The following is a 26,928-nucleotide window of genomic DNA, read 5'->3' on the forward strand; positions in this document are numbered from 1 at the left end:
GATAAAAGCGTTCAAATGAATCAACAGCAATTCTGAGATTTTTGGGCCAGTATTGAGTCCAGACCTCAGGGGTTGACATGGTAACAGCTGTGTGTGTGTGTGTGTGTGTGTGTGTGTGTGTGTGTATGTGTGTGTGTGTGTGTGTGTGTGCGTGTGTGTGTGTGTGTGTGTGTGTGTGCGTGCGTGCGTGCTCCACTTTAGTGGAGTGGGGAATGTGATAGGGATGCTTTAGTCTATAATAAAACATTTGAAGTGACACAGATAACTTGCATATGAAGGATATTTATGATTTCCTCTCCCATCTCCTCCTCTCCCCTCCTCTGACCGCCCTCTCTGTATCCCTGCTGCCCCGCGGTGCTCTCCTGTCGTCTGACACGTACGCTCAGCCGACACGACATCCAAACACCTTCCTCACAACACCAGCCTACACAAAGAGGCCACGGGTTATCGCCGTTATCAGAGTTTCCATTAGTCGGCGCCCCCAGGGCCTCGTTCACAGATCCGCTGAATGCTTCTATAAACACTATTGAAGGATACCTCAAAAAAAATAACGAACTGAATAAACAGCGCTGTCGTTGTTTATTCTGCGTTGTGTTCGTCTGTAATTGGAACTCCTGCTGCCGGTCGCCAGCCGACATCGACCCCCTGATAAACAACATAGTGGTGGGCTCTTGTGACGAGGGGGCTGCTTTCTGCAACACTCAGCAGCACAGCCGATAAGGGCTTTGCCTCGCTCCACATAGAGCTGTCAAGAGGCTTTAGGAAGCCAATGTCTAGCTCTGCACTGTAAAGACGGTGGTCAGCAACTCAGACGGCTGTGTTTGGCTTAAACTCCCCAAGGAACGGGTTACAAATGTTTTCTAAAGGCAAGCAGTACGTGAACTGAGTCCTGGCTACAATTGGGGTCTACAGGAATGAACAGGGGAAATAATTGAGTAGGCCTACCTAGTACATTTAAGACTGGTGGAAGAAACGTCCAAGTTGAGTCTTTTAATTAAATCAATCTGTTTAGTGAGGAGTGTTCCACTCTGAGGCTTTTAAAATAATGAAATAGTCCAGATTTGCTGCCACTTGAATGATTAATTGAGTAATCAATTAATTGATTTGCATTGTATTTCAGTGAGGAGTTTTAAGACATTGAGCTGTGCTAGCTGATGGGGAAACTGCCCTTTCACAGAGTGAATCATTATTTAAATACATTAATAATTCACAAATCAACAACAAAAAAAAATAAAAAATCTCACTGTTCAAAGCTTAAAAAATATTTGAAGCTTTTTTTTAATCAGACTTACTCAAAGGAAAAGAAAAACAAAAGACAAATCAAATCCACACTATCAGAAGAACGCAGCTCATCCGCCTATTTTGAATCAAATGCAAATCGCACTCGGCTGATTACCGACCCCACCTCAAGGAGCTGTGGACGGCTCCGGACTGACGGAGGCGCTGAGGTGGTGGTGGTGCTGAGGGTAGTGCTGTGAGCTGCCGTTAACCACAGGAGCCCTTCTGTCAAGACCCCTTCAGCCCCATGAGAGCCGCTCTCCAATCAGCCCAGAGTGCTGCTGCGTGGCCTCAGCTGAGCCGCGGCGGAGGGGCGGAGACGCTGGACCGTACCGGCGCCAGACTGACCCAAAGACCAGGGGTCAGTGCCCAAGATGGAGGATTATATATAATCTATGTGGAGGAAACATACTTGTGTTGAAGGCAAAAAAAGGCTGTCACATGTGAAGTGATTTAGTGTGTGTGTGTGTGTGTGTGTGGGGTGTGTAGAGTGCAGGCTTGCATGTGTGTGTGTGGGGTGCGTGCATTTGTGTGTGTGTGTGGTGCGTGCATTTGTGTGTGTGCGTGTGTAGCGTGTGCGTGCGTTGGATGCATGCGGGTGTGCATGTGTGTGCGTGCACGGGCAATACTGAGAACTGGTATGACATACACTCACAAATATTTTTTCCCCTGTGTGATTCTACCACGACTTCAAAAGGGAACTCCATTCAGACACACTCGACACATTGAAAAGGGATTCGGTGTAGTGAGATGAAAAGGGTTTGTTGTTAGAACTCGCTGTCTCTGTTGTGCTCCTGCCACTGATGGAATAATTAGCATAGGCTGAGCATGGCAATTACAACAGGAATAGCACAGCATTTGTTGTTGTTGCTGGCTTTTTTGGGTGTGTAAAACTTGAATGATTTAACGTACATCTCTGTTTCTAAGCCTGGTATTACTAGGCTGCGTTTGACACAGGAGTCAGCGGATATGCTCAGTGTACCGTACTACCGGTCTGTGAAACACAGCCTTAAAGAGACAGTCAGATACGCTTTCGCAAAAGACTCATGACTCATTTGTTCACCTAGACTCCTAGCTATCTTTGTTGTATACAGGAATGGGTTAACCTAGCAATTGTTAGTGCTTGGCACTTGGTTCCATGAGCATCCTTACTGTACCGACAGCGATGTATTGTTTCACCTTCTTCTGACAAATGTACTTATTGTAAGTCGCTTAGGATAAAAGCGTCTGATAAATGCCCTGAATGTTATACAGCACCACAGTCTGTCAGTCTTTAACAAACTCAACTAAAAATAAAAATGTTGTGACATGAGTGTTAGGTCAATGATTGACAGGCCATTGTAGATCAATGATGGAATGAGCTGTGTAAGAAGTAGGTGGGTGGTGCGGGGGTGGGGCTGTATCCCCCCTGGGGGGTGTGGCATGTGGCATGTGCCGTGTGTTTACTGACACGCGTCCACCAGCTGTGGAGCTCCGCCCCCGCAGGCAGCAGCTCCTCCTTCATCATAGGTCTAATCCAATCACGTGAAGCGCTCTAGGGTGGTGTGTGTGTGTGTTTATGTGTATGTGTGTGTGTGTGTGTGTGTGTCTCTCTCTGCGTGTGTCTGTGTGTGTGTCTCTGCATGTGTGTGTGTGTGCTCTCTTTTGACGGGCGTGTTGGCCTGCTGACAGCCAGACAGATGTTCAAACAGTGCCACTCTGCTGTCTCATTTGGAGGCCCGGTCTGAAGTGTTTGCCTGCTTTCCACAAAGCAAATATGGCGGCATGGAGATTAGAAGCGTGTGTGGTGTGTCACGAGGGCCGGCCGGGCAGGAACATATTTAACATATCAAAGCCCAGGGGGTAGGGGGAGGGACAAGTACATCAGTATACAGACTGCGGTCCTTATTACTGTATTACCGGCTAGAGAAGAGGACAGAGCAGACCTATTCACGTAGGACTAGAGGCTAAAGACTAGAGGGTAGGGGCTAAGGACTAGAGGGTAGGGGATAAGGACTAGAGGCTAGGGACTAGAGGCTAGGGACTAGAGGGTAGGGGATAAGGACTAGAGGCTAAAGACTAGAGGGTAGGGGATAAGGACTAGAGGGTAGGGACTAGAGGCTAGGGACTAGAGGGTAGGGGATAAGGACTAGAGGCTAAAGACTAGAGGCTAGGGGCTAGGGAGTAGAGCATAGTGGCTTAGGACTAGAGGCTAAAGAATAAGACAAGGGAATAGGAACAAGGAAAAAGGGAACTAAGAGAAATGGGGAATAAGAAGGAGGGGGAGTAAGAAGGAGCTGAGACTAGACACTAAATACAGAAATGGATAGAATGATATGAAATATGAGTAGACTGAGGTGGAAAATGAATAAAGGCTAACTCACCCTGCTGGCTGTGGTCTTATCGGTGTTTACGCAGCCTGCCTACTCATATATCAGGACTTCCCCAGTCACTATGAGTTGTGGGGATACTCGCGCCAGACTAAGGCTTTGCTTTCAGGTTAATAAGAAAACCAAAGCCAACATTTTTTGTATTTGTTTTTCTTTTCAATTTTTTTGTGCCTTATTCACACAAAGAAAGGAGACACAATTATTGTGTGTGTGTGTGTGTGTGTGTGTGTCTGTGTGTGTGTGTGTGTGTGACACGTGCACACTAATTTATACATACACACACACACACACACACACACACACACACACACACACACACACACACACACACATACACACACTACATCACGGCGTTCTTGTCAACCGCGTGGGTGGGATCAGCACAATTTTCACCCGGGAGTCTGTGACGGACGATTTGACGGCGGAGGGGAAAATGCTTATCGAGCAAAACGCTGCTCACAACATCCGAGGCCGGGGACGGGATCCGAAGTCAGAGGGGGGAATAGATCAGGGAACGAGGAGCTGTGAGGAGATAAACGCAGCGTAACGCGGGGCCATTACTCCTCGTCACTCTTCTTAGTTTCCTCGTATCAGGGTTTAAAACCAGGACAGGCCATTTATTTTAGAAGCATTTTGTTCATCATATTGGTTGAGATTCTACAGCCTGAATGCATTGAATGCACCGCTTGTGTGCACACACGCTATTCCTATACACTGACACCCAAGAACAGAGCGTCTAGAACGTTATAAAAGGGTTGAATTCACCTTGCTGTGTGTGTGTGTCAGTGTTGGACTATGAAGTGTCATATTTCCCATCCATGGATTTCTAGTGACAGGGGTCAGAGGTCAGATAGTAGTAATGAATATTAATCCCGCTTTGCGACCTCGCAAACACGTCCGAAAGCAAAGGCCTGGTCTTCCTCCAGAGTGTCAGGGGCCACGATGAGGTGCTGGAGACCCCAGCTCATCGACCCCTCTGACAAAGGGGCGGGTTCAAAGGTCGACAGAAGGGCGCGCTACGGGAGAGAGACGGTTTGGGATTCATTCGGGATTCGACCCGGATGTCTCGGGAGATCGTGTTTGAGGTCACGAGGGGGAGGGGGGGGAAGGGGAAAGAGGTGTGCGCAGCGAGACAGCTATAGATTTGCCGGGCGACGCAGTGTGTGATTCGTTGGTGTTGATGATGGACCCTATCATCGGCCAATCGCTAACAGCCGTTCTGTACCCATGATGAACAAAGGTTGATGCGTGTTAAGTAAAGGATAATGTATAGAACGCCGGTCATTATCGGGGAAATAAGCCCCGATAATGACCGGCGTTCTATACATTATCCTTCAGGGGCGTTGCCAAAACGATAAAAAAAAAATAAAAAAAACATAACTGTGTCTTTTTGCTATTTATTTGTTGACAGAATTCGTAGTGTTGATCAGCAGAGAAATAGTCCGCCAAAGACGTTGACGTCGCTTAGCAACCGAGTACGCTGGGGTTGATAAGTTACCGGACTACTTGCGGAGTGATACGAAAGACGTGAAAGAACCCACTTTCCTTGACAGCGGTCATTATATGCTAAGCAACGGTCATTATTGAAAAATAATTCACCACCAGAAGTCGGGAAGGCCCATGCGAGTGAACGTCGCGTTCCACAGCATTGAGAAGAGCCGTTTCATAAACTGTGTTATTCTGATAGGGGCTTCATTGTGGAATGAATCCAGCCGGCCTTTCTTTGTAGGGATCGGGATCCAGATCTGGTTCTTATTCTACTGCGGTCTTGTCTTTTTACACTCTTTTTATGAGGTCCTTTATACACATTTCCAGATGAAATCATGCTGTCTCTCTCTCTCTCTCTCTCTCTTTCTCTCTCTCTCTTTGTCTGTCTCTGTCTCTTGCTCTTGCTCTCTCTCTCTTTATCTGTCTCTGTCTTTCTCTCTGTCTCTCTGTCTCTCGCTCTCTCACGCATCCACACATACATGCGTCACATACATCCACACACATGTGTTTGGCTGCAGTTTTGAATGCAAAAACGCGTGCCATGAGTATCAGTTCAAAGTATTGATAAATGTCCTGGTCTCCACAGGATAGCATCACATGGTGGATGCTGCTTTAAGGACGTTCAATCAATGAAAACGAAACAATTCGATACCTTTTATAGCGCAGGTCAGTGCGAGGTCAGATTGTGTGAGCGGCAGCACTGTAAACAAAGAGCCAGCTGCTAGGTTACGCTCTGTATCTGAGGCTCCTGTCGATAAAGCTTTGACATTGTGGGTTGATGTTGTTGGTTGTTTGATACAGATGGGAGATAAACAAGCAGCCCACGTAATCCGACAATCTTTCCCATGATTCAGCCATTCCTTATTGACGAATTAAGAAAGAATAATAATATTAATATATACATTATATTTTATATTATCGCGTGGTTTTAACTCGTGCAGATTTCCTTTTTGTAATTTCCTTTTTTACTTCCTTCTTGTTTAATAGGACTAAAACCGTAAAACTTTCTTTCGATGTACATAGTGTGCATGAGTGTGCGTGCATGTGCGCGTGTGTGTGCTTGTGCGCGTGCGCGCGCGCGTATAATATCCATAGGCATGCTTATCCGTCGGCGTGTGACAGTGATGTGACCTGTAACCTATCCCATAATATCCACAAACGTCATTGATCTCCGTCCAGACTCTTCCACCTGACACCGGTCGTGACCCAGTCTGACTCCTGACTGGTGGGGACAGGGAGAGGAGACGAGGGGGAAGGGGAGAGGAGACGAGGGGGGACGGGGTGGTTAATGAGGACAGGCACACCTCTCTCTGAAGAGACGGCTCATCAACTATTCATGTCGCCGGTATTTTTACCAGCGGGCCATCAGGGTCACACCGGCTTCACAGAATCCAATCCCCCTCAGACAGACGGACGACAGCCATCGGGATTAATTTTTCTGTGATTGAAGAAATTTTTTTTTTGGAGAAGTTTCAAAGTTTCAAAGTCTTACGACTCGTTTGCGTGACAAGTTAAGGACTTTGTAAGGTGCTTCTGCATCTAATGGCAGACAGGCTATTTCTTTAGGATTATCGTTTTCACAGACAGGGATTTTGGATTTTGGAAGTCCGATAATTGGGTGTTTTGTTTGATCTGCTCAAATGGTTGTTTGAACCTTTCTGTGTACAGTACAGTGCATGAATAGATGCATCGACACACACACACACACACACTCACACACTTAATCTCAAACCCATCTTTACACACACACACACACACACACACACACACACACACTTAATCTCAAACCCATCTTTACACACACACACACACACACACACACACACACACACACACACACACACACACACACACACACACATCTAATGGCAGACAGGCTATTTATTTAGGATTATCGTTTTCACAGACAGGGATTTTGGATTTTGGAAGTCCGATAATTGGGTGTTTTGTTTGATCTGCTCAAATGGTTGTTTGAACCTTTCTGTGTACAGTACAGTGCATGAATAGATGCATCGACACACACACACACACACACTCACACACTTAATCTCAAACCCATCTTTACACACACACACACACACACACACTCACACACACACACACACACACACTCTTGACCGGATTGGACGATCAAAGCAAGGCCTTGTTAATGAGATGCAGGATGTCTCCAATCAAGTGGGTCAATGAAGTTGGGAGAAAAAGCTCTCCAGTAATTGATTTTCCAGTCTTGGATGCTCTGTGCTCATGCACTATGTGATGAATATGAATTAGAACAAGGTAACATAGACCAGCACTGCATATGGTAATGTAATACATTATGTGACATCACATTAACATTGAAATAAGTACCATAACTACTGAATAAAATATTATTCACGTCTAATTCTCAAAAAGCAGACCTCAACTCTTTCCAAATAAGATTCAAAAATCGTAGTTGCCATGACTTGGCATTTTCTTTCGTTGCTGGTTCCATAACTATGAATTTACTTAAATATAACTACTTAGTTTAACGTGGGACAGTTAAAACATCTCAATAACAACTTTGTTGTACCTCTTTGACCGATGCAACATTAAACCAACATCCTGAAAACCCTTTATTTCCTGAAATAAAACCATAGATATATATATATAGAGAGAGAGAGAGAGAGTATGCTTAGGTCCAGTTCTGCCCATGTGTTACTAATAATTATAGTTAATTATGACATGTAGCATTTTGTGCTACAGTTTTAAAAGTTGAAAGCTACCAATAGGAACTACTAACTTCTACAAGACTGCCAAACCATGCAGGCTTGTAGAACCAGGTGTGGCGGTGACAGTTGCTACAGGCTACAGGATTAATATTGACGGGGCGATACTTGCTTGCTTTCACTCTGCCTCTCTCCATTTGTCTGTTCTTTGCTCTCGATTGTCTTCAGCGTCTTTAATCGAACACTTCTTTCAGACATGGTCTCCGCGGCGTTGATGGGTTTTCGGAACGTAATGGTTCTTGTGAATAGCACTACTTGCCGAAAGCTCAAATGAAAAACATGAAAAACCATCGCCTTCCAATCGCAGTTTGTCTCAAGAGAAATTAATCATGGAGATGTATTTCTCTGGAGGCAGTTGGCGGAGTAATGAAAATAATAAAGACAAGAAAAGTGAAAAGCTTGACAATCATTTATTTTCATCTTCTTAATTGAATTTATATCGACTTGAAACAAAGAGATTAACTAACCAGTGCAGTGGTGCTCACATAATGATTAAGTGTATACATGCACAAGTCATCTTCTAATGTAGGTGTGTGTGTACCTGTCAGTGTGTGTGTGTACCTGTGTGTGTGTGTGTGTGTGCATACTTGTCTGCATGCATGCATGCATGTATGAATGTACCTCAGCACTTTGTGCCCGACCGAATGAAACAGAATGAATGCATTTTGCCATTAAAAACATTAAATATATCACAGTCATTCCAGTAGGTCGCTCCTAATCAAGAAAATAATCTATAATCCATCCCTTTTTTCATATTTATCCCCTTCAGAGACCCGTGCTGAAGCAGAGAGACTCTGAACCAGGCCTGGGGGAGCCTTCTGTCGGGGGGGGCAGTGAATGTCTGCAGGCAGTGTCTGGTCTGGTTCGGGGCGGGGGGGGGGAGAGAGGGGAGGGTGGGCGGGCGGGCGGGCGGGCGGGCCGGGGCTGGTGGGGTGAAGACGAGGGCAGGGGCAGGGGCTCGGGGGGGTGGGGTGGGGGGGTTGTTGTATCAGTGTCAGCGATCGGCGTTCATCCTGCGCAGCTTCAGGGGCAGATTGTCCTCTGCTGTCCTCCCCGAGGCGGAGTTCAGCACGGGGCTGCAGGCGCGCGGGGACCCCCCGGGCGCCAACGCCGCCGCAGCCGCCGCCGCCGTCGCCGCCACTGCCGCCGTGGTGCCCGGCCGGTACAGCTCCACCGTGGACTGGGTCATGGGTTCGAAGCCCACCTTGAGCCCGGCGCTGAGCTGCAGGCGCGGCGCCTCGGGGCTGGGCGGCGTGGAGGAGCCGGCGCTGAGGCGCTGCAGCTTGAGCGGGAGGTCCCCCGTGCTGCAGGCCTTCTCGGCGTGCTGCGAGCTCAGCAGCAGCACCTTCCTCTGGAGGTCCTCGCGGCCCGACGAGCTCATGCGGTGCAGCTTGCTGGGCAGCCGGCCCCCCAGCGGGCCCCCCCGGGGGCCCACCCCTTCCTCCACGCTGCGGATGCAGTCGACGGAGAAGACGCGCTCGCGGCGCTGGCCCCGGCTGGGCGGGGGCGTGTCCACGGAGAGCGGCGAGGGCAGGGCGCTGCGCTCCTCGTGCTCCTTGACGCTGAAGGGCGGCGTGGGCACCTCGAAGTTGCTGTGGAACTGGGAGTAGTCGACGCGGAAGAAGCCCTCCTCCAGGGACATGACGGGCAGGAAGCGGTGGCCCCACAGCACCTCGTCCTCCGTGTAGGACGTGCGGGCCTGGCACGTCATGCCTGAGAGAGAGAGAGAGAGAGAGAGAGAGAGAGAGAGAGAGAGAGAGAGAGAGATGTGGGGAGAGAGAGCCAAAGTATTTTATTTGACAATTTTCTTACATAAAATATGAAACAGCACTCTGTGTCATACATTAATACACATAAATATTCAGGGATGACACTATGAAGCCCGCAGGCTTATTTCCATTGTGGTCCCTGGCGAGGGAGTGATAGAGCCAAAGACAGAGTGAGAGAGAAAGAGAGAGCCAAAGAGGGAGTAAGTAATGGAGAGAAAAAGAGCCAAAGAGGGAGTGAGAGAGGCAGGGCAAGAGACAGAATTGCTGTTCATCACAACAATAATGATCATCATACATTTTGTTTATGCTGCACTTTTCCAGACTCTAAAAGACACTTTGCAGAGGCATAAAATACAGGAGTTCTAACCAAACAAGCATTAATAAAAAGTCAGAAATGAAGTGGCAAAAAGCAGGGACAGGGAAGTGAAGCGGCTCTCGTAAGATTTACGGGGAAGACAAATAAATTGAATGAATGCTGAACAGATGGAAAATGTATGGAGAAAAAGAGCGGATGAGTGGGGTCGAAAGCGTAGCTAATTAATTAAATGGTACATGAAAGCAACTGCTAGCATTTCTCAACAATGAGGCTCCCCTAAGGCTGGTTAGCAGAGGCTAATAAGGTTGTGTGAATCAATGAGAGAGAGAGAGCGAGAGAGAGAGAGAGAGAGAGAGAGAGAGAGAGAGAGATGCAATGTCTTGAAATTACTCAAAAAAAAGGGAAGAACTGAAGACAAGCAAAAAGAAACATTGGCAACAAAGAAGGAATCAGCCAACACACGAAACACACACACACACACACACAGAGGAAGTGGGGGCGAGCTCATTAAAGCTGTCTTCTAGAGGTGAGCAGGGCCTTTCGATGGATGACTGCGGTGCCAATCGATTCATATCTGATCAATCTCATTAATGGTTCCTGCTGCTGCTCTGTTCCTTCATCAATAACATACGCCAAGGCTGTTAATCTTTGTTTCGTCATGGCCCCTGTGTGTGTGTGTGTGTGTGTGTGTGTGTGTGTGTGTGTGTGTGTGTGTGTGTGTGTGTGTGTGTGCGACTGCCATTGTAATTCTTGTTTAGAGCTCAAATCTCACTCAGCATGTTGCTGGTCAGTGTGTAATCGTTCCTCTGCCGGCTGTACCGTCTGAGACAGTTTAGGTGGTGGATGCTAGTTATCGGGCGTGGATAGACATGTCCGTCAAGAGCTGACGGACAGCCTAACCGAGGCGGAGCTCCACCCGCGGTCCGGCCAATGGGGGCTCGCCTTTGAGGGTTGACCCCGGCCCTTTTATAAACGACAACAACAACAAAACAATACTGTGGCATTTACGTCTGCATCTCAGCGCCCTCTGGGAGACCGCACTGCAGAGTTTGTGTCGAACCCTCTGGCCTCTGTTTGAGGCTGGGCTGCTCCACGGGTCACATGATCAGCAGGCAGCCAATCCTCTCTCAGGAAACCTTTCAACTGTTCCTCTGCTGAGAATGAGTCACAAAACTGCCGCTCTTACGGAAACGAAAGGTCGCAATTAACTCGTTTGACGTTAGGATGTTTTGTGTGGTTGTTCAACATCTGGAAGGATTATGGATTTACTTAATTATAGTTTCCAGGAAGGAACCTGTTCATTTCGCTCCTGTCATTTTCCCACGTTATGTGTGCCGTTTATTTTTTCTCATATTCTTCTACTGCGCACTTGGAACAACATCGGTGTGAATCCATCATAACTTTGCGAACACTGGAGTACAAAATCATGAGAATATGTACAGTATTTTTCATTTTGATGTGTCTGCCGAGACGTAAGCCACAGTAATATCCACCAGGTCGGCCCATATTGGCTGTTCCCTCCCAGAGTACGGTAACCTGGTAACAGAGCTCCACGAGGACATGGTGATCCCCGTGTGGCTCATCATCATCTCAGGCAGCCATCTTATGAGTCTTTCCAGGAGGCAGCTAATGTCTGGTCCTTCTGAGTCCATCAGGCTCTGGGAGAGTGACACAAATACCAGCCTCATGCAGAGCAAGGGAAAGGGGAAGGAGTTTTAATGGAAAATGCAGAATTACACGGATGCACACGCGTGCACGCACACACATGTGAATGCATGCACACACATGCGCACAAACTTGCATGAACACACACGCAGGCACGGCACGCACACACACGCACACACACACACACACACACACACACACACACACACACACACACACACACACACACACTTGCAAGCAGGCTAACACCATGCACATGCACACACTCACACACTTAATCTCGAACACTCTGACCCATCTTTACCCACACACACACACACACACACACACACACACACACACCCACACACACACACACACACACACACACACACACACACACACACACACACACAAAAACCAGATTATAAGGATCTTTTCAGCTTTTCTAAAGTTGTAAAGTATCAACCTGGGAACTTCTTTAACCTAATTTGTCTTAAAAAAGAAATAGCATCCAACCAGACAAGCTTGTTATATAATAATAAGAAATAATAAGAAATGCCTCTGATGGTGCTGTAAGTAGGTTACTGAAAGCAGGTCTTTTCCATTCTGGCAGTGAAGAAACTATCATTTTACATCACTGCAGAACCTGAGCATGTCCTGGTTGTATATGTTATAACAATATGCATGGTGATTTCTTTAGTACCTATTACAATGGTGGAGCCAGATGAAATGGCAGGTGATAAAGCTTGGTAACAATATATCCATAATGTGTACTGTTATATATATACACTAGGAGGAGAATAACACTGTAAAATACGGCTTGCGTTGATGTGTTCTGCTCATGTCAAGCACACCTTGATGCGCAAGGGAATTTACGCAAATATTTCTATATTTATATTTTTCAGAACCCCTGTCATCCATTTTCTTTTTCAAGGGGATTCTGTGTGGATGTGGAGGTGTTCTTAGTGTGTGTGTGTGTGTGTGTGTGTGTGTGTGTGTGTGTGTGTGTGTGTGCGCATTCTTGAAATCAGCATAAATCAAGATGTAATCTGTCCTCTGCCTTGCTAATCTACTTATTTTGCATACAATGCAACTGTTGCTATGCGAGCCATCGTCATGTTGATGGATGGCAGTTCAGTGGTTCGATAGCATTACATTATTAGGTTTCAACGTATGATGCATGCTGTGTAAAACAGATGCTAATCGGTTTAGTTCATCAAAATACAAACACCCATCCATCTCAAGATACCAGTTTGAAATGTAGGCCGAGCCACAGAGCTCCTGTGTGATGAATTCATACGTGTTGTTTATAAATAGATGAAAATAAGGGAAATCGATTAATTATTGCAGTAAAATACACATGGCAGTTTATCTTCATTGTGCCAGTAGGTATTAAGCACACAGCAAACTTGAGGGATTTCTATTTCTAGGAAACACCAAAGGTGTGAGCTGGTGAATAGTGGGCAGACGTGGGACTCGGTTCGGTTCGGTTCTGGGGGCTACGTTCTACCTCTTTGCTGGCTAGGTCGACCACCGTCCATCACTCAGCAACATAATTGCCCCGACCTCGCCCTACAATTTGTCTGTCAAAAGGTGTTTGACAGATTTTTCCAGAAATCCCTTCCCTCTCCTCCCGCTTTAATGAGTTTGGGTTAATGGGCTGGGTGTTGCTGTAAGGAGTGTTTGACTGTGAATGATTTCCGTTGGCTGAGGGGGACACCGCCATCACTTCCTGTTGCTCCAACCGCCGACGACAGCCACAGCGCTCCAACAACGGTCTCCGACGGCAACCGCCAGGATTTAATAACGTTATCAACTACACACAGACGGCGGCCGGGACCATCCGTATATATACGGCTGCCAGCGCCAATGAGCAAACGCTGCAATTCCTCAACCTGCCCCAACTCCCACCACCCCGCCCTCACCCCCCCCCCGCTTTCCATTTTGGCTACTCGGATCCACTCGACGCATTGGTGCCGCTGGGACAATGGGGGGAAAGGGAGACGGGGTTTTGGATCAAAAATTACAAAAGAACTGGAACACTTGAGTGCGAGGGAATGATAAAGCACGATGGAGTCCAGCTTTGTGTCGTTTGACCGAGGGGCAGCGGTGGAGAGCCGGCGTGTCTGCCGTCTGGCTCTCTTCCTTAGCGACGGTAGCACTCCCGCCGTCTCACAGCGAGACAAACGGAGTGGAACCGCCACAGAGACTCTCGGCTCATTCGGTCGGAAGCCCGGCGCGTGCCTTCGCATACGTGAGGGATAATGCACAGGGAGGCCGTCGTTATCACTGAATCCAACCCCCACGGGGAGACGCAGGGGTGTACGGAGGAGGGGTTGTCACCTCCAGCTCAAAGGCAGGATTACCAGAGCAAAGAGGGTGGGCGGGGGGGTCCTGTGTGTTTTAAGGGGTCGAGACTGGCTGTGTCCGTTGGATAGGAAGACAATGCGTTTGTGCTCGATCGAATCGTCTATTACCGTTTAAAAGCATTTCTTTGTCTTTCCAGTGGTTTTTTTTATTAAACATTTTATGCCAACAGTATTCAAAGTCTCTTGAGACGTCTTACGCCTTCATGGCTTGACTGAACTGTCTCCGCCACAGTTCATGAAAAACAACGCTTTTACCCTTAGGGCCTCTAGCAGACGCTTTCATCCAACGCAACTTACAATAAGTACATTTGTCAGAAGAAAGAGAAACAACAATATATCGCTGTCAGTACAGTAAGTAAAGGTAAGTGCCGAGCACTAACAATCACTTAACCCATTCCCCGTACACAACAAAGACAGCTAGGATAGGACACTACACAACGCTAAATACTAGTGCAAGGACGCACAACATACAATAAGTGCCTACATTAAGTGCCAGGACGTACAAACATACAACAGGTGCATATGAGGGGTGTTTTTAGGAGAGTAAGGGATGAGAAGGCGGCGGTGAGGGGGAGCTAAGGGGGGGGACGGGGTCTCCGTGGTCCTCACCTGTGGTCTCCACGATGCCCTCCAGGATCACCACGATCTCAAACTGGTCGTTCTTCAGCGAGCGCTGGGACAGGTCGAAGAAGGGGCTCTTTGGGTTGATCTCGTGGCAGATGGTGAGCGGGGACACCAGGAAGAGCTGGTCGGCCCCCGTCCCGAAGCCCACGTCCAGCTCACACTGGTCCAGGGGCAGGAACTCCCCCTCGGGGGTCTGACGAGACTGGGGGCGAGGGAGAGAGAGAGAGGGGGAGGGTGTGGGGGTGAGAGAGTGTGGGGAAGAGAGGAAGAGGGAGGGTGTGGGGGGAGGGAGGGAGAGAGTAGGGGGGGAGAGGGGGAGAGAGGGAGAGAGAGAGAGAGTGTGTGTGTGGGGAGAGAGTGTGGGGAAGAGAGGGATAGGGAGGGTGTGGGAGAGAGAGAGAGAGAGAGAGGAGAGAGAGAGAGAGAGAGAGAGAGAGAGAGAGAGAGAGAGAGAGAGAGAGAGAGAGGTGGGGGAGAGTGTGGGGGGAGAGAGTGTAAGAGGAGGATGAGGAGGTAGAGAGGAAGAGGGGGAGAAAGACAGGGCGAGAGAGAGAGAGAGAGACTTTGTTAGTATTGACAGTGATCAGAAGTGTAACGAAAGGGAAGCATTTGCTACAGTAGATTACATCTTGGAGTGGATCAGAGATAGAGAGAGAGAGAACGATAGACAAGAGAGAGACTGCAGAAATACAAAGACACGAGAGAGAGGCCATAGAGGGCCAGTATAGAACCCCAGAATTAATTTTCCTTTCCACACCGCCCCCTCACCCTGTCATCCAGTCGCAAAAGACATTCAGGTCCAACATGGAGGTGTGAAAGTGTAGATTGGTGATGAACCAAAGGTCATCCTATCAGAAAGTGACTTATTGTCTTGAGATGTACGAGACATATCATTGGACAGAGCAGTGCGAGAGGAGAGAGTTACCGTTCCATCTTTATAGCTTCTGTCATTCATTTTGACTTTATTTTAACACAGTCTATTGCTATCCAATATAACCAAGTACAGCAGGTACTAAAACAGACAGCAAGTCAGGATTCTTTGACATATGATTGTGAACAGGACGTGCATTGCGTAGGAGACAGGGACGTCACTGATTGTTTTTTCAGGTATTAGTCAGACGTATTCCCAGGGACACTAACATAGAAACAAATAAAAAGTGATTCATCTTGAGAGCGAGGTGCCCAGCAATATGACTCTATATTTCTTTGTAGGTAGCTGTATAATCTCAGTATTACACTTGAGGGTGAGCTTGTGTGCGGGTGGATGCTCGCCTTCAGACTCGTTCACAGCCAAATCACCGTTGTGCCGCTAAAGCACACCATCGCCTGTAATATTGCTTTACTAATCCCCGACGGGGAAACAATTAAAAAGGAATCAGAGAACTGAGGAATCTTGAAGAACAACAAAGAAAAGAGCAAAACCAACGCTTACTCTGTCATTGGCGTGGCATCCTCTATAATAACCGGCTCGTATGATGGAAAGAAGTGGAAGGAGCTGCCCTGGAACTATCTAGGACTCTAGGTTCTCAAACCTTTTATATCGCGTACCACCTCAGAAAATATTTATCACCCCAAGTACCACCATTGTGACCGACGGTATGAAGTATAACAAAATACAATGTTCTTGGTGTAGTCCTGGAAGTTCCTCTCCTACCACCATTTGGTGTGTTTGCTTTGTACACAAACATATTACAGGAAAGGCAAAGCTTATTTTAAACACTGTTTTAATGATCTCATGGTTAATGTACATCCATTCGTACTAGTATTTTGATATTATGTTTTAAAATTCATTCTATTACTTTTCATTTCTTTGGAGATTACTCTGCGTACCATTAAATAGCACACAGGTACCAACAGTTACTACACAGTTTGAGAACCAATTTGGTTGATCTAGGATGTTGTGGCTTGAGGTACAGACCCCCCCCCCCCCCCCCCGACATGTGGTGTAGCTGCCGGTGTGGGTCGCTCCGTGGTGGGTTTGCCGTGAGGCACCGGTGTGCGAATCGTGTCTGCACAGGTTCTGCCGCTGCCTACCGAGAGCTCACTGGCGTGGAAGATTTTAATTGGCCAGATGACCGCACGGCGAGGTGGGGGAGTGGGATGTCTGGATGCCAACTTCCTCGCCTCCCGCCATCTTGTTCATCCCTTGAAAACTTTCCACGGCTCTACCTGTCTCAACTTGCTCATTGGCGCACGATAGGTTGGATATATCCTCCTCCACTCTCACTTTAACCGCACCACCCTCCAAACTAAAAACATTCGGTGACAGAGCCTTCTCCAGAACAGCCCCTCGACTATGGAACTCTCTTCCCCAACCTGTCCGCGACTCTCCCTCACTTCCCACATTCAAATCCAGTCTAAAAACCTATCTTTTTTCCCAAGACTACGACCTCCCCTACCCATAACCACCTTCACCTTCACCTTCACCTTCATTCATTGCCAGTATTCAATTTAGCTCCCTTGTTCCGGAAATAAGTGCACATCAGTTCAGCGCTTCTTTTGCGGTGCCTTGTGGGACTTTGAAGTAGTATAGGGAACCACATTTATACACTCACATTTTAGATTGCACGGCAAAATGGTGACCCCCCTGAAATAGGCTGTACAGGGAACCAGTGGACCAATTTGAGCACGGCACTCACCAGCAATCTCACACCAGTCTCTTCCATCACGGCCCTGCACTGCCCACTCTGACCCCACACTCACACCACTCCAAAATGAGTCTGGACACCATTCAACCCAAACGAGCGCCCAGAGGGCCACCTCTTCTTCCTCCTCCTCCTCCTCTTCCTCCTCCTCCCCCTCTTCCTCCTCATCCATCTCCTCCTCCATCTCATTCATCTCCTCCTGCTCCTCCTCCTCATCCATATCCTCCTCCTTCTCCTCTTACTCCACTACCTCCTCCATCTCCATCTCCTCCTCCTCCTCCTCCTCCCTCCTGACCCCCAGCACTCGTAGGGAGACCCCCTCCGTGCGCCCCCCCCCCCCCCTGGTCTGGCGGAGTTGTTGACGGGGGGGGGGGGGGGGGATTGCGGTCTGGCGGAATTGTTCATGGGGGGGGGAGGGGGGGGGGTATGATCGATAATTTTTTTCTTTGTGTGCTCGTGCCGCCCCCCCCCCCCCCCCCCCCTGTACTGCCCACATCGCCCGTACCTAAAACCGCCACTGCTCGACTGCTCGTAGCCCCCCTACGGCGACCGCCCCGTGGCGCCCGGCTGCAGTCCCGGTAACTAACGCCAGATCTCCACGGGGGTCCCGGCTAATCACAAAACCATGTGTTTACATCCCGACCGCCGAGAGGAACGGGACGGGACTCATGTAAACAAGTCATTGTGTGCGGTGGTGTGTACGTCCTTCTGAGTGTGTCGTGTGTGTGTTTAAGGAGATGTGGCGGGCGGGCGGGGGTGTGTGTGTGTGTGTGAGGTGTTCTGAGGAGTGTTTTTTTCCGCCGTACCGCCCCACTAGCGCCTGGAGATTCGGTGCCTCTCCCTCTCTCTCTCATTGTCGGCCGGGATTAAAGAGAGGAATGAGTGTGTCCACGCGTCATCAGGCAAAGCTCCTCACACACCGGCCCCCCCGCAGCGCTGCTTCCTGCACTCCCCACGCACACAGATGAGGAGATAAAAGGGCCGTCTGTGTGTGTGTATGTGTGTTTGTTTGTGTGCGTGTGTGCTTGAATGCGTGTGTGCTTGTATGTGTTTGCGTGTGTGTCAGTGTGTGTTTGCATGCAAATGTGTTTGTGTTCGTATGTATACGTGTGTGCTTCTGTGAGTTTGTGTGTGTGTGTGTGTGTGTGTGTGTGTGTGTGTGTATGTGTGTATGCGTATGCGTGTCTGTGAGTGTGAGTGTGTGTGATTGTCTTTGTATGCGTATGTGTGTGTCATATTACAATGCAACACATCTGTTACCCTAAACAAGGAGACTAGGCAAATTTTTAGAAATTCCCTCAGGTCTTTGTACCTACATCAAGCACACACACACACGCCCACACACGCCCACACACGCGTACACACACACAAGTGCACACTTAGGGAGCTTTTCCCCCTGAGGTGTTTGGTCTGTTTTTATCAAACCCGTTTGGTGTTTGGAATTGTATTTTAATGAGGAGAGACTTGTATTAAAAATAACCACTACCCCAACACATTTAGGGATAAGACACCATCAAACTAAAATTTTCATGCCAACGATGGATCCATGAAGTCTGCCGAGAGATGAAGTCCCCCCTGGTGGTGTCTGGATGCTGGTGGTGGTGGTGGTCCCTCTCTCTCTGTCACTCCTTCTCTCCATGTAGCTCTCTTTGTCTCTCTGTATAGTCTCTCCATCTCTCTCTCTCCTTCATTTCTCTGTCTGGTCTTTCCATGAACCTGTCTTTCTGGTCTCTCCATCTCTGTACGGCCTCTCAATTTCTCTTTCTGGTTTTTTCATCTCTCTGTCTCTCTGTACTGTCTCTCCATCTTTCTGTTCCTCTGTCTCTCTGTCTCTCTGTATTACAGTCTCTCAATATCTCAGTCTCTCAGTTTCTCTCTCTCAGTCTATCCATATCTCTGCCTCTCCGTCTCTCTCTCTCTCTCTCTCTCTCTCTCTCTCTCTCTCTCTCTCTCTCTCTCCCTGACAGTTCGAGCTCAGCTGATAGGAGAGATATGTTGGCTGTGAGGCAAATGTTGAAATCAATCCTAATATTATGTGCGTCTCCCAATACATTTAGGAAGTGATGGAACCATGTGCTACAAAATAAAACCGGGACATTAAATAACAGAAGCTATTCCTCCAATGGGGGCTGCCCCCCTCACTGGGTGGCAGGTCACACCGTGTGTGACAGGTGGTTTAGCCAATGACAGGACACGTTTAAAGGTTTAACTTTATTGATGAGCGACAATCAATATTTAAACAATACAACCAGTATTTATAGTGTGTGTGTAGCTGTGGCTGTTTTTTTAAAGAACCTGGGACTGTTTTCAGTAAACCATGACATGTCTAGCCAGCGAGTAAAGTCTAGACAGGTTTATAAACGTTCCATCGACAGACGTCCTCATTTGTATATGTCAGTTCACCACTCAGTGACACATCTTGTTTCTGTCTCAGTTTGGTGTGCTCAGACCCATCAGAATATGTCTGTCTGATTAAAAGACATGGATGGAAATGAAAGGTCGAAAATGGGAAAAAAAAAATAAAAAAATGTTTTTGACAGCCATCAGACTCCAGGAAGGGCACGTAATTACAAATAGATGAAAGCGCAGAATTCAACCCTGAAACACTCCTGCATCTCATCTTGGGTTTTGAAGTGAGTCAATATTGTGCGTTTTCCTTGTGGAAAGGCTAACCATCGCAAGCCAGCACTAAAGGTCTGCGTCTAGCGTTGCCAATTTGGCGTACCGCCAACATTTCTCTGAATGATGTGTTTTTTATCAAATTTCCTCTGCTCCAGTGCATGATGTCACGGCCTTTTGAAACACGATGATGTAACACATCAAGGGAAGAGCAGGGAGGAACCCGCGATCCTCGGAGCTGTGTGTGTGTGTGTGTGTGTGCACTGGTGTGTGTGCGTGTGTCCATATGTGCATATATGTGTTTGGATGTATGTGTCATCGTGTGTGTGTCCATGTGTGTGTGTGCATGTTTGTGTGTGTGTGCCTGTACCTGTTTGTGTGTGTGTGTGTGTGTTTGTTCCCATGTTTGTGTGTGTGTGTGTGTGTGTGTGTGTGTGTGCCTGTGCCTGTGCCTGTCTGTGTGGTTCCTCTCTAATGAGGTTGTCAGGAATTCCTTCGCATCCATTCATACGACGTGTTTATCTTTCTCTCTTTGGAAGTCATAAGAAGCGCGGGGGAGAAAGGACGTCAGAGTGTCTCCTGAGCTGCCTGTCAAACCTGGGCTGCTCGTCCTTCACATCAAAGCACGTCAGTGTGTGATCTGTAAAAGGCTGTACATGTATGGAAATGTGTGTAATATAAAAGGAGAGGACTGCTGCTGCTTGTTGAGGGACAGAATCTTAAAGAGGCTCCGGTTTCCTACCTGGTTACACTACGGAGATTAGTGTGATTAGAATAGCCTTTACATGTACCTGTACACGTGTGTGTGTGTGTGTGTGTATGTGTGTGTGTGTGTGTGTGTGTGTGTGTGTGTGTGTGTGTGTGTGTGTGTGGCATTTTTGTATGTGTCCATGTTTGTTTGTGTGTTTGTGTACGTCTGTCCGTGTGTGAATATTTGTGTGTGCATGTTTGTTCGTCCGTGTGTGTGTGTATGTTTGTATGTTTTTTTTGTGTGTGTGCAGGCATATGCATGTGTGTGTGCATGTGTGTGTTTGTGCATATGTGCATCATGTGCGTGCCTCATATGTTTGTGCCTCATGCCCAAAAGGCTGTGCTCTCCCCATCTTCCTCCGGACTGCAGAACTCAACTCTCCTCTCCTCTCCTCTCCTCTCCTCTCCTCTCCTCTCCTCTCCTCTGTACGGGTCATTAAACTGTCCTGCAGTTCCGTGGCACAGTGCCACTAATGGACTGCTAACATGGACGCTCAGGAGAACACAGGCAATAAACACAAAACAACACAAAAAGCTTCTCCACCACAGCCTTTCCTCGCAGATCACAGCCCGGGGTGCAGGAGCAACTGCTGCTGGCGATGAATCTATTTAATAACGCACATCAGTGTGAACGTGTCACTGAGTGTGTCATGTTCCACATAAGTGTGTTATTCCGCAAAGCTCTACCTTTTCGTACATGTGATTCTCTTCTATCTATCGGCCAGTATCACGAAGCGTGTAACGGTTTGCTTTTGAAACTAATGGAGAGGTATCTATTCTCACGGGGGTGGGACACAGCCTTGTGAAGCAGTGTTCCAGCCAGTTACAACCAAATGGTCATTTGTTCTGTTTTAAATCTGTGTGTGTGTGTGGGTACGTGATTAACGCAGCCCATCCGACATTAGAAAGCTTAATGCTTCGTTGTGGAGGCCTAAGGGGAGAGACCCCGGTGGCAGGGTTACATAACCCTTGCAAATGAAGGGAAGCAGGGACCCTCCTTTATGATGCTTGTAAACCATTTTGGTGTCCCCCCCTGACCCCTCCCACCCCTCCCCCTCCCTCCCCTCTCACTGTGGAGGGGACAACCAGAGAGAAGGGGGATGTCTCTATAGTGAGATGGAGGACTGAGGTCCATTTCAGCTCAGCTGTTTAGGAAACGCTTTTAGCCGAAGCAGCATGAGAGAGCAGAGAGGACGGGCAAGGAGGAGAGGCAAGGAGGAGAGGCAGGGAGGAGAGGCAGGTAGGAGGCGTAGGGAGGAGAGGCAGGGAGGAGAGGCAAGGAGGAGAGGTAGGGAGGAGAGGCAAGGAGGAGACGCAGAGAGGAGAGGCAGGGAGGAGATTCAGGGAGGAGAGGCAGGGAGGAGACGCAGGGAGGAGAGGCAGAGGGCTTGGGTGTCTTGGCTCAAGGACCTTGCAGAAATCAAACCAGGAACCTTCCATCCGGGAGTATTGACACTCACCATAACGCTGTTCTGGCCATTGATCGATCACATTATAGCGCCTTTTTATTTCATATTCAGCTAAATGAACATCTCTTTCAGAGGTGGCTGTTATTATGCCATAAGTAAAAATCCTAAGAATTTACCCAATTATTATCCCAATACACAAGACTCTCCCTTACTATGTCACCTGCACCAGCCGGCCAGTTCATGGTAACGTTATGACAAGGCTTTTATTTTGAAGGCTTTGGTTCCTCTGTCCTCCACACAATGCCTTTGAAGGCAAGACTGCTTACAGTTTGTCTTTGGGTCGGAAAGAAGATTAATTCCGTTTGAGATCAACACCTGTTCTGTTCTTATGATCTCAGATTATAGAACAGGGGAACACAAATGATCACCATACCATATGATCCGTCACTCCAAAACAGAATACAGAGGTATTAAATTAATTCAATTTAAAAATAATCCAGACATTTCAACATATGAGACACATGCCTTTAAAACATAGTTGTATCGTTACGCAGGTTACCAATCCCTCACTTTTCTTTTCATGTTTTGTTTCATTTAAACGATATGAGTCCACCCGCGAAAGTTACACATCATATATCTTTGTTATGTATGTTTAATTCCACTTTAAACACTTCGAGTGAGTCGGGAGAGGGGTCGTGGAGGTCAATGCAACGCTTCCGTGGCCGGGAGGAGCGCATTCCTCTTACCTTGATGACTTTGCACCTGATCTGCGCGGACACCATATGGCTGTTTCGCAGGTTGCCCACGCGGAACATGAGGCACAGCCTCCCGTCGCGCTGGGAGATGACCGCCTCCTGGCTGAACATCAGCGTCTCGGCGCGCTTCTTGGGCTGGGACATCTTGATGAACATGCAGCCGATGAGAAAGGCGTCCACGATGGAACCCAACAGCGATTGAAACAAGAACAGGATGATCCCTTCTGGGCACTTCTCCGTGATGTACCGGTAGCCGTACCCGATGGTGGCCTCGGTCTCGATGAAGAACAGAAAAGCGGAGGGAAAGTTGTACACGTTGGCCACGCACGGAGTGTACGACGCGTCGTGGCCGTGGTTCAGGTCTCCCCTGATGTAGGCGATTATCCACCACATGGACGCCATCACCAGCCACGCGATGGTGTAGGTCAGGATGAAGATCAGCATGTTCCATCGCCATTTCAGGTCGACCAGAGTGGTGAAGAGGTCTGTGAGGTACCGGCTGCTCTCCCCGCCTAGGTTCCCATGCTGGACGTTGCATCGGCCGTTCTTCTCCACGAAGCGCTGGCGCTTCTTTTTGACCGGGGCTGTGAAAGTGGTCGCCTGACTCGTGTTCACCACCTGGTAGTCCTCGCCGAATTTCCTCCGTAGTGCAGCCATCGCCGAATCCTCCCAAAATGAAGATAAAAGAAAAATAAACGTCCTTGTTTAATCCATCTTCTGTTGGATTTTTAGTCCACAATGTTGGTTATCTGCCGTGCGTAAAGCGTGCCATATGGCACATCAGCGCGCATGGATGTACATTCTCTTCATCGAAATGTGCGGTCAGGTGCCCCTAGGTCAATGTATTCAGCCCTCCCGACATGTTCAGGTATTACAGTGACGTGTCTTGGGGGAAAAGAAAGAAAATAAAAAAAATCAGTTGTTGCCGAATTGATGACGCTGCGCTCTCACTAAGAGAGTGGATAAGGAAAACACGAGGAGTTGTGCACCTTTCAGAGAGAGAGAGAGAGAGAGAGAGAGAGAGAGAGAGAGAGAGAGAGAGAGAGAGAGAGAGAGAGAGAGAGAGAGAGAGAGAGAGTGTGTAAGGGGAGGATGAGGAGGTAGAGAGGAAGAGGGGGAGAAAGACAGGGCGAGAGAGAGTATCTGGTATGAGTTAAATAATGTTAACTCACAAAAATATGTTTGTTTTTGTTTAACTTGGTAATTATTCGATAGATGTTTTAATTAGTAAGTCAGAAAAAAAAAATCGTTGTATATTTTGATTTCTAATCTGAAGCCTACCATGCTCGGATGGGTAAATCACAGCCGTGGAAGGATAAATAAATAGAGATGGAGAGGACAAAACGGCAGTTTAATTTTGAGCAACAGTACCATCTACCGGATGAAAAGAGGACTTGCGTCGGGATACAACTGTGTGTGTGTGTGTGTGTGTGTGTGTGTGTGTGTGTGTGTGTGTGTGTGTGTGTGTGTGTGTGTGTGTGTGTGTGTGTGTGTGTGTGTGAAGAGAGATATATAGAGAGAAAAGCATAAATTAGAGTGAGAGAGAATGAAAAATAATTATATGGGGCAGATCGTTCCAGGCAATTTGTAAACAAAATACAACAACACAACTAAACCTCAGGCAATGTGCATAGAGAGGATCAGTCTAGCCTGGGGACCTGACGAATCTGCAAGCTTATGTTTTATTTGCTCTGGCTTTAGCATCTCGCCCCCCTGTCGTTCAGTCAGATTTCCAGCAGACAGGGCCTCGGTATAGGGCCAATCACATCCATTTATCTATTATTGGACAGGTTTAATACGATGACTATAGAGGAAGAGTTAAAGCATTGTCATAAACTACAAAGATGGCTGCCTCTGATGTGTCACACGTTTCGTTGATCTGATTGGTTGTTGGTTGTATCCAATTGGGTCCAGGGGCATTTTGGTCTGTTGATGACTACCCTTGGAGATTCTAAAAACATTAGGAGGTTTCAGACTTATACACATTTGCAATTAGTCTGGCTCTGTCAGGCTAGGATCAGCGTGTACTTTGAGGGAGGTACTGGGTTGTGATTTTAGCTAATTTTAGGAAAATCTTTTAGGAAAAAAATCATTCTGTTGAGTCCAACAGTATGTGTAACACACAATCCCTTGGATGTGTTATATGTTTTCCCCTGTGTAGCATCGTTTTTATAGAGCCTTCCATTTGCTAACATAGTTTCAACGTTGACTTGGTAATATAGTCACACACCAACATAACTAAAACATTAAGACCATTTAAATTTTTCGACTTGAGGTTGAAAAAAGTTAATCTGAAATCAGTCTTGTATAATTTAGTATTTATTACTGTATACAAATCCCCTTAGAATATATTAAGATTGGATTTGATATAAAATCTCTTCAATAAGGTGCTCTACTATATGCTTAAAAATGAATCACTGCCTGAACGACTCGGCAAACTGACCTGAATAATTGTTTTCAGAATATATTAAAATGTTAAGCAGACCCTGAAATTGAGTGATAGCGATCACAGAATGGATCAGTGGTCTGATAACGTCAGTGTTGCTTATTATTTTGGATCCAATTATTCAAAAAACACATTTACCAAAGCTTTATATGTCCTTGAAATGGTCATTATCATTTTCCATATTTTATTCCTATTTGTGTATCACCATTCTATTTGTACACAGAAAATTCTACATTGGGTATGATATTTTAATTGTTTAATTGCATTAATTTATAATTAATTAAGTTTTGAGTTATTTTGATTAGAAAAATATTCAGAGCATACCGTAACGAAGTGAACGTAGGATATATGATTTGACTGATAAGGCTCTTTAACTCTTAACAATGTTGTATTTTTTATGAATTTGACCTCTAGAAATTTCCTTCTAAAACTTTATTGCAGGATAGAGCACACACTCTACCTCAACCTCCCACCCCACAGATATTAACAAAATAATGAATATGCAATATGCATACACATACACAAATGATACATTTTAAGACCAGTCGCCCATGTTGGTGGAGATTCTACAACAAAGGATGCAGTATGTTGACCTGAATGGTCAAGGATATGGTTTTAATTTCAGCGGATAATTAAAGGGAATACATTTAAAAATATGTGTAAGCCAGCGAAAAACTCAAAACTGACTGAGTAAAAATGTATATTTTAATAATTCCGTTTTCAAATTAGTATTTTACCACATATGCAATGTCACACAGTTTGACCAGTGTTGTGTAGCTTAAATGTGTTTAAACACTATGTCATCACTTTCCATCAAGTGTTGAGGGGACGAACCTCATGAAAGATGCAATCCACTGACCTTCTTGAAAGTAACCGATGGCTGCATTTCAAACAGGAGCCTACGCCGCTCGCTCCGAATTAATTAGGTCATTAGCACATGCAGCGTGATGGGCACGGTCCAAACGGTCCAGACTCATTATAATGTGCATTTACAATTATACGCCCCTGCTCAGCCACCAGATCAAGTGTTACATATAATATACAGGCCTCTACATCTGCTCTCAGGGAATCAGAGGCTGATAATCTTCTTTGTCTGAGCATTCTCCAGACCACTGCTCTTGTGGGAATGTCTAAAGAGATCAAACAACTGCGACCATGGAGTGTTTCCCACTGAGTAAAGAAACATGTATTATTGTGCTGTTGCATCATGTGCCGAGTATCCATAAACACACACAGATACACAATCCATAAGGATACATTGATAGACACAAATGCCTATTATTGTTGTTATTAATTAATATTCAACTCGCAGGTCATTTTAAGGGATGCTTTCTCAACATTGAAATTCACAAGGTCATTATTAAAATGTTTTATCAGTAGCAACAAGAACACCCTATAAAACACAATAAATAATATTAACAAAGCTGAGGATTATAACTGTGAGAGTCGTTCACCCCTGCATCACCATGCATGTACTCTTTGTTGTAAAATTCACATTCCCATTTTCATTATTTTAATATTTATTGCAACAAGATCACCCGATAAAACAAAAATAAAAAATACACATAAAGCTGTGAGGATTATAACTGTCAGAAACGTTTACATTCACATTCACAATCTGTTAATGTTTTAGAGCAACAAGAGCACCCTATAGAACACAATAAATAACATAAACAAAGCTATGAGGATTATAACTG

The 26,928-nt window shown here is 46.7% G+C and overlaps 1 protein-coding gene across 1 annotated transcript; it reads right to left on the reverse strand.

Annotated features, from left to right (window-relative positions):
• Nucleotides 1-8,876: 8,876 nt before the first annotated feature.
• kcnj19a (potassium inwardly rectifying channel subfamily J member 19a) lies at nt 8,877-23,442 on the reverse strand (the record flags this gene model as incomplete). The annotated part of the gene is made up of 3 exons (XM_084488639.1): nt 8,877-9,595; nt 14,593-14,809; nt 22,777-23,442. The coding sequence occupies 3 exons, from the start codon at nt 23,440-23,442 to the stop codon at nt 8,877-8,879; spliced, it is 1,602 nt and encodes a 533-aa protein (XP_084344765.1).
• Between the last annotated feature and the right edge of the window lie 3,486 nt (nt 23,443-26,928).

This window comes from Micromesistius poutassou (genome assembly GCF_964030765.1).
Source record: "Micromesistius poutassou genome assembly, chromosome: 1".
NCBI lineage: Eukaryota > Metazoa > Chordata > Actinopteri > Gadiformes > Gadidae > Micromesistius > Micromesistius poutassou.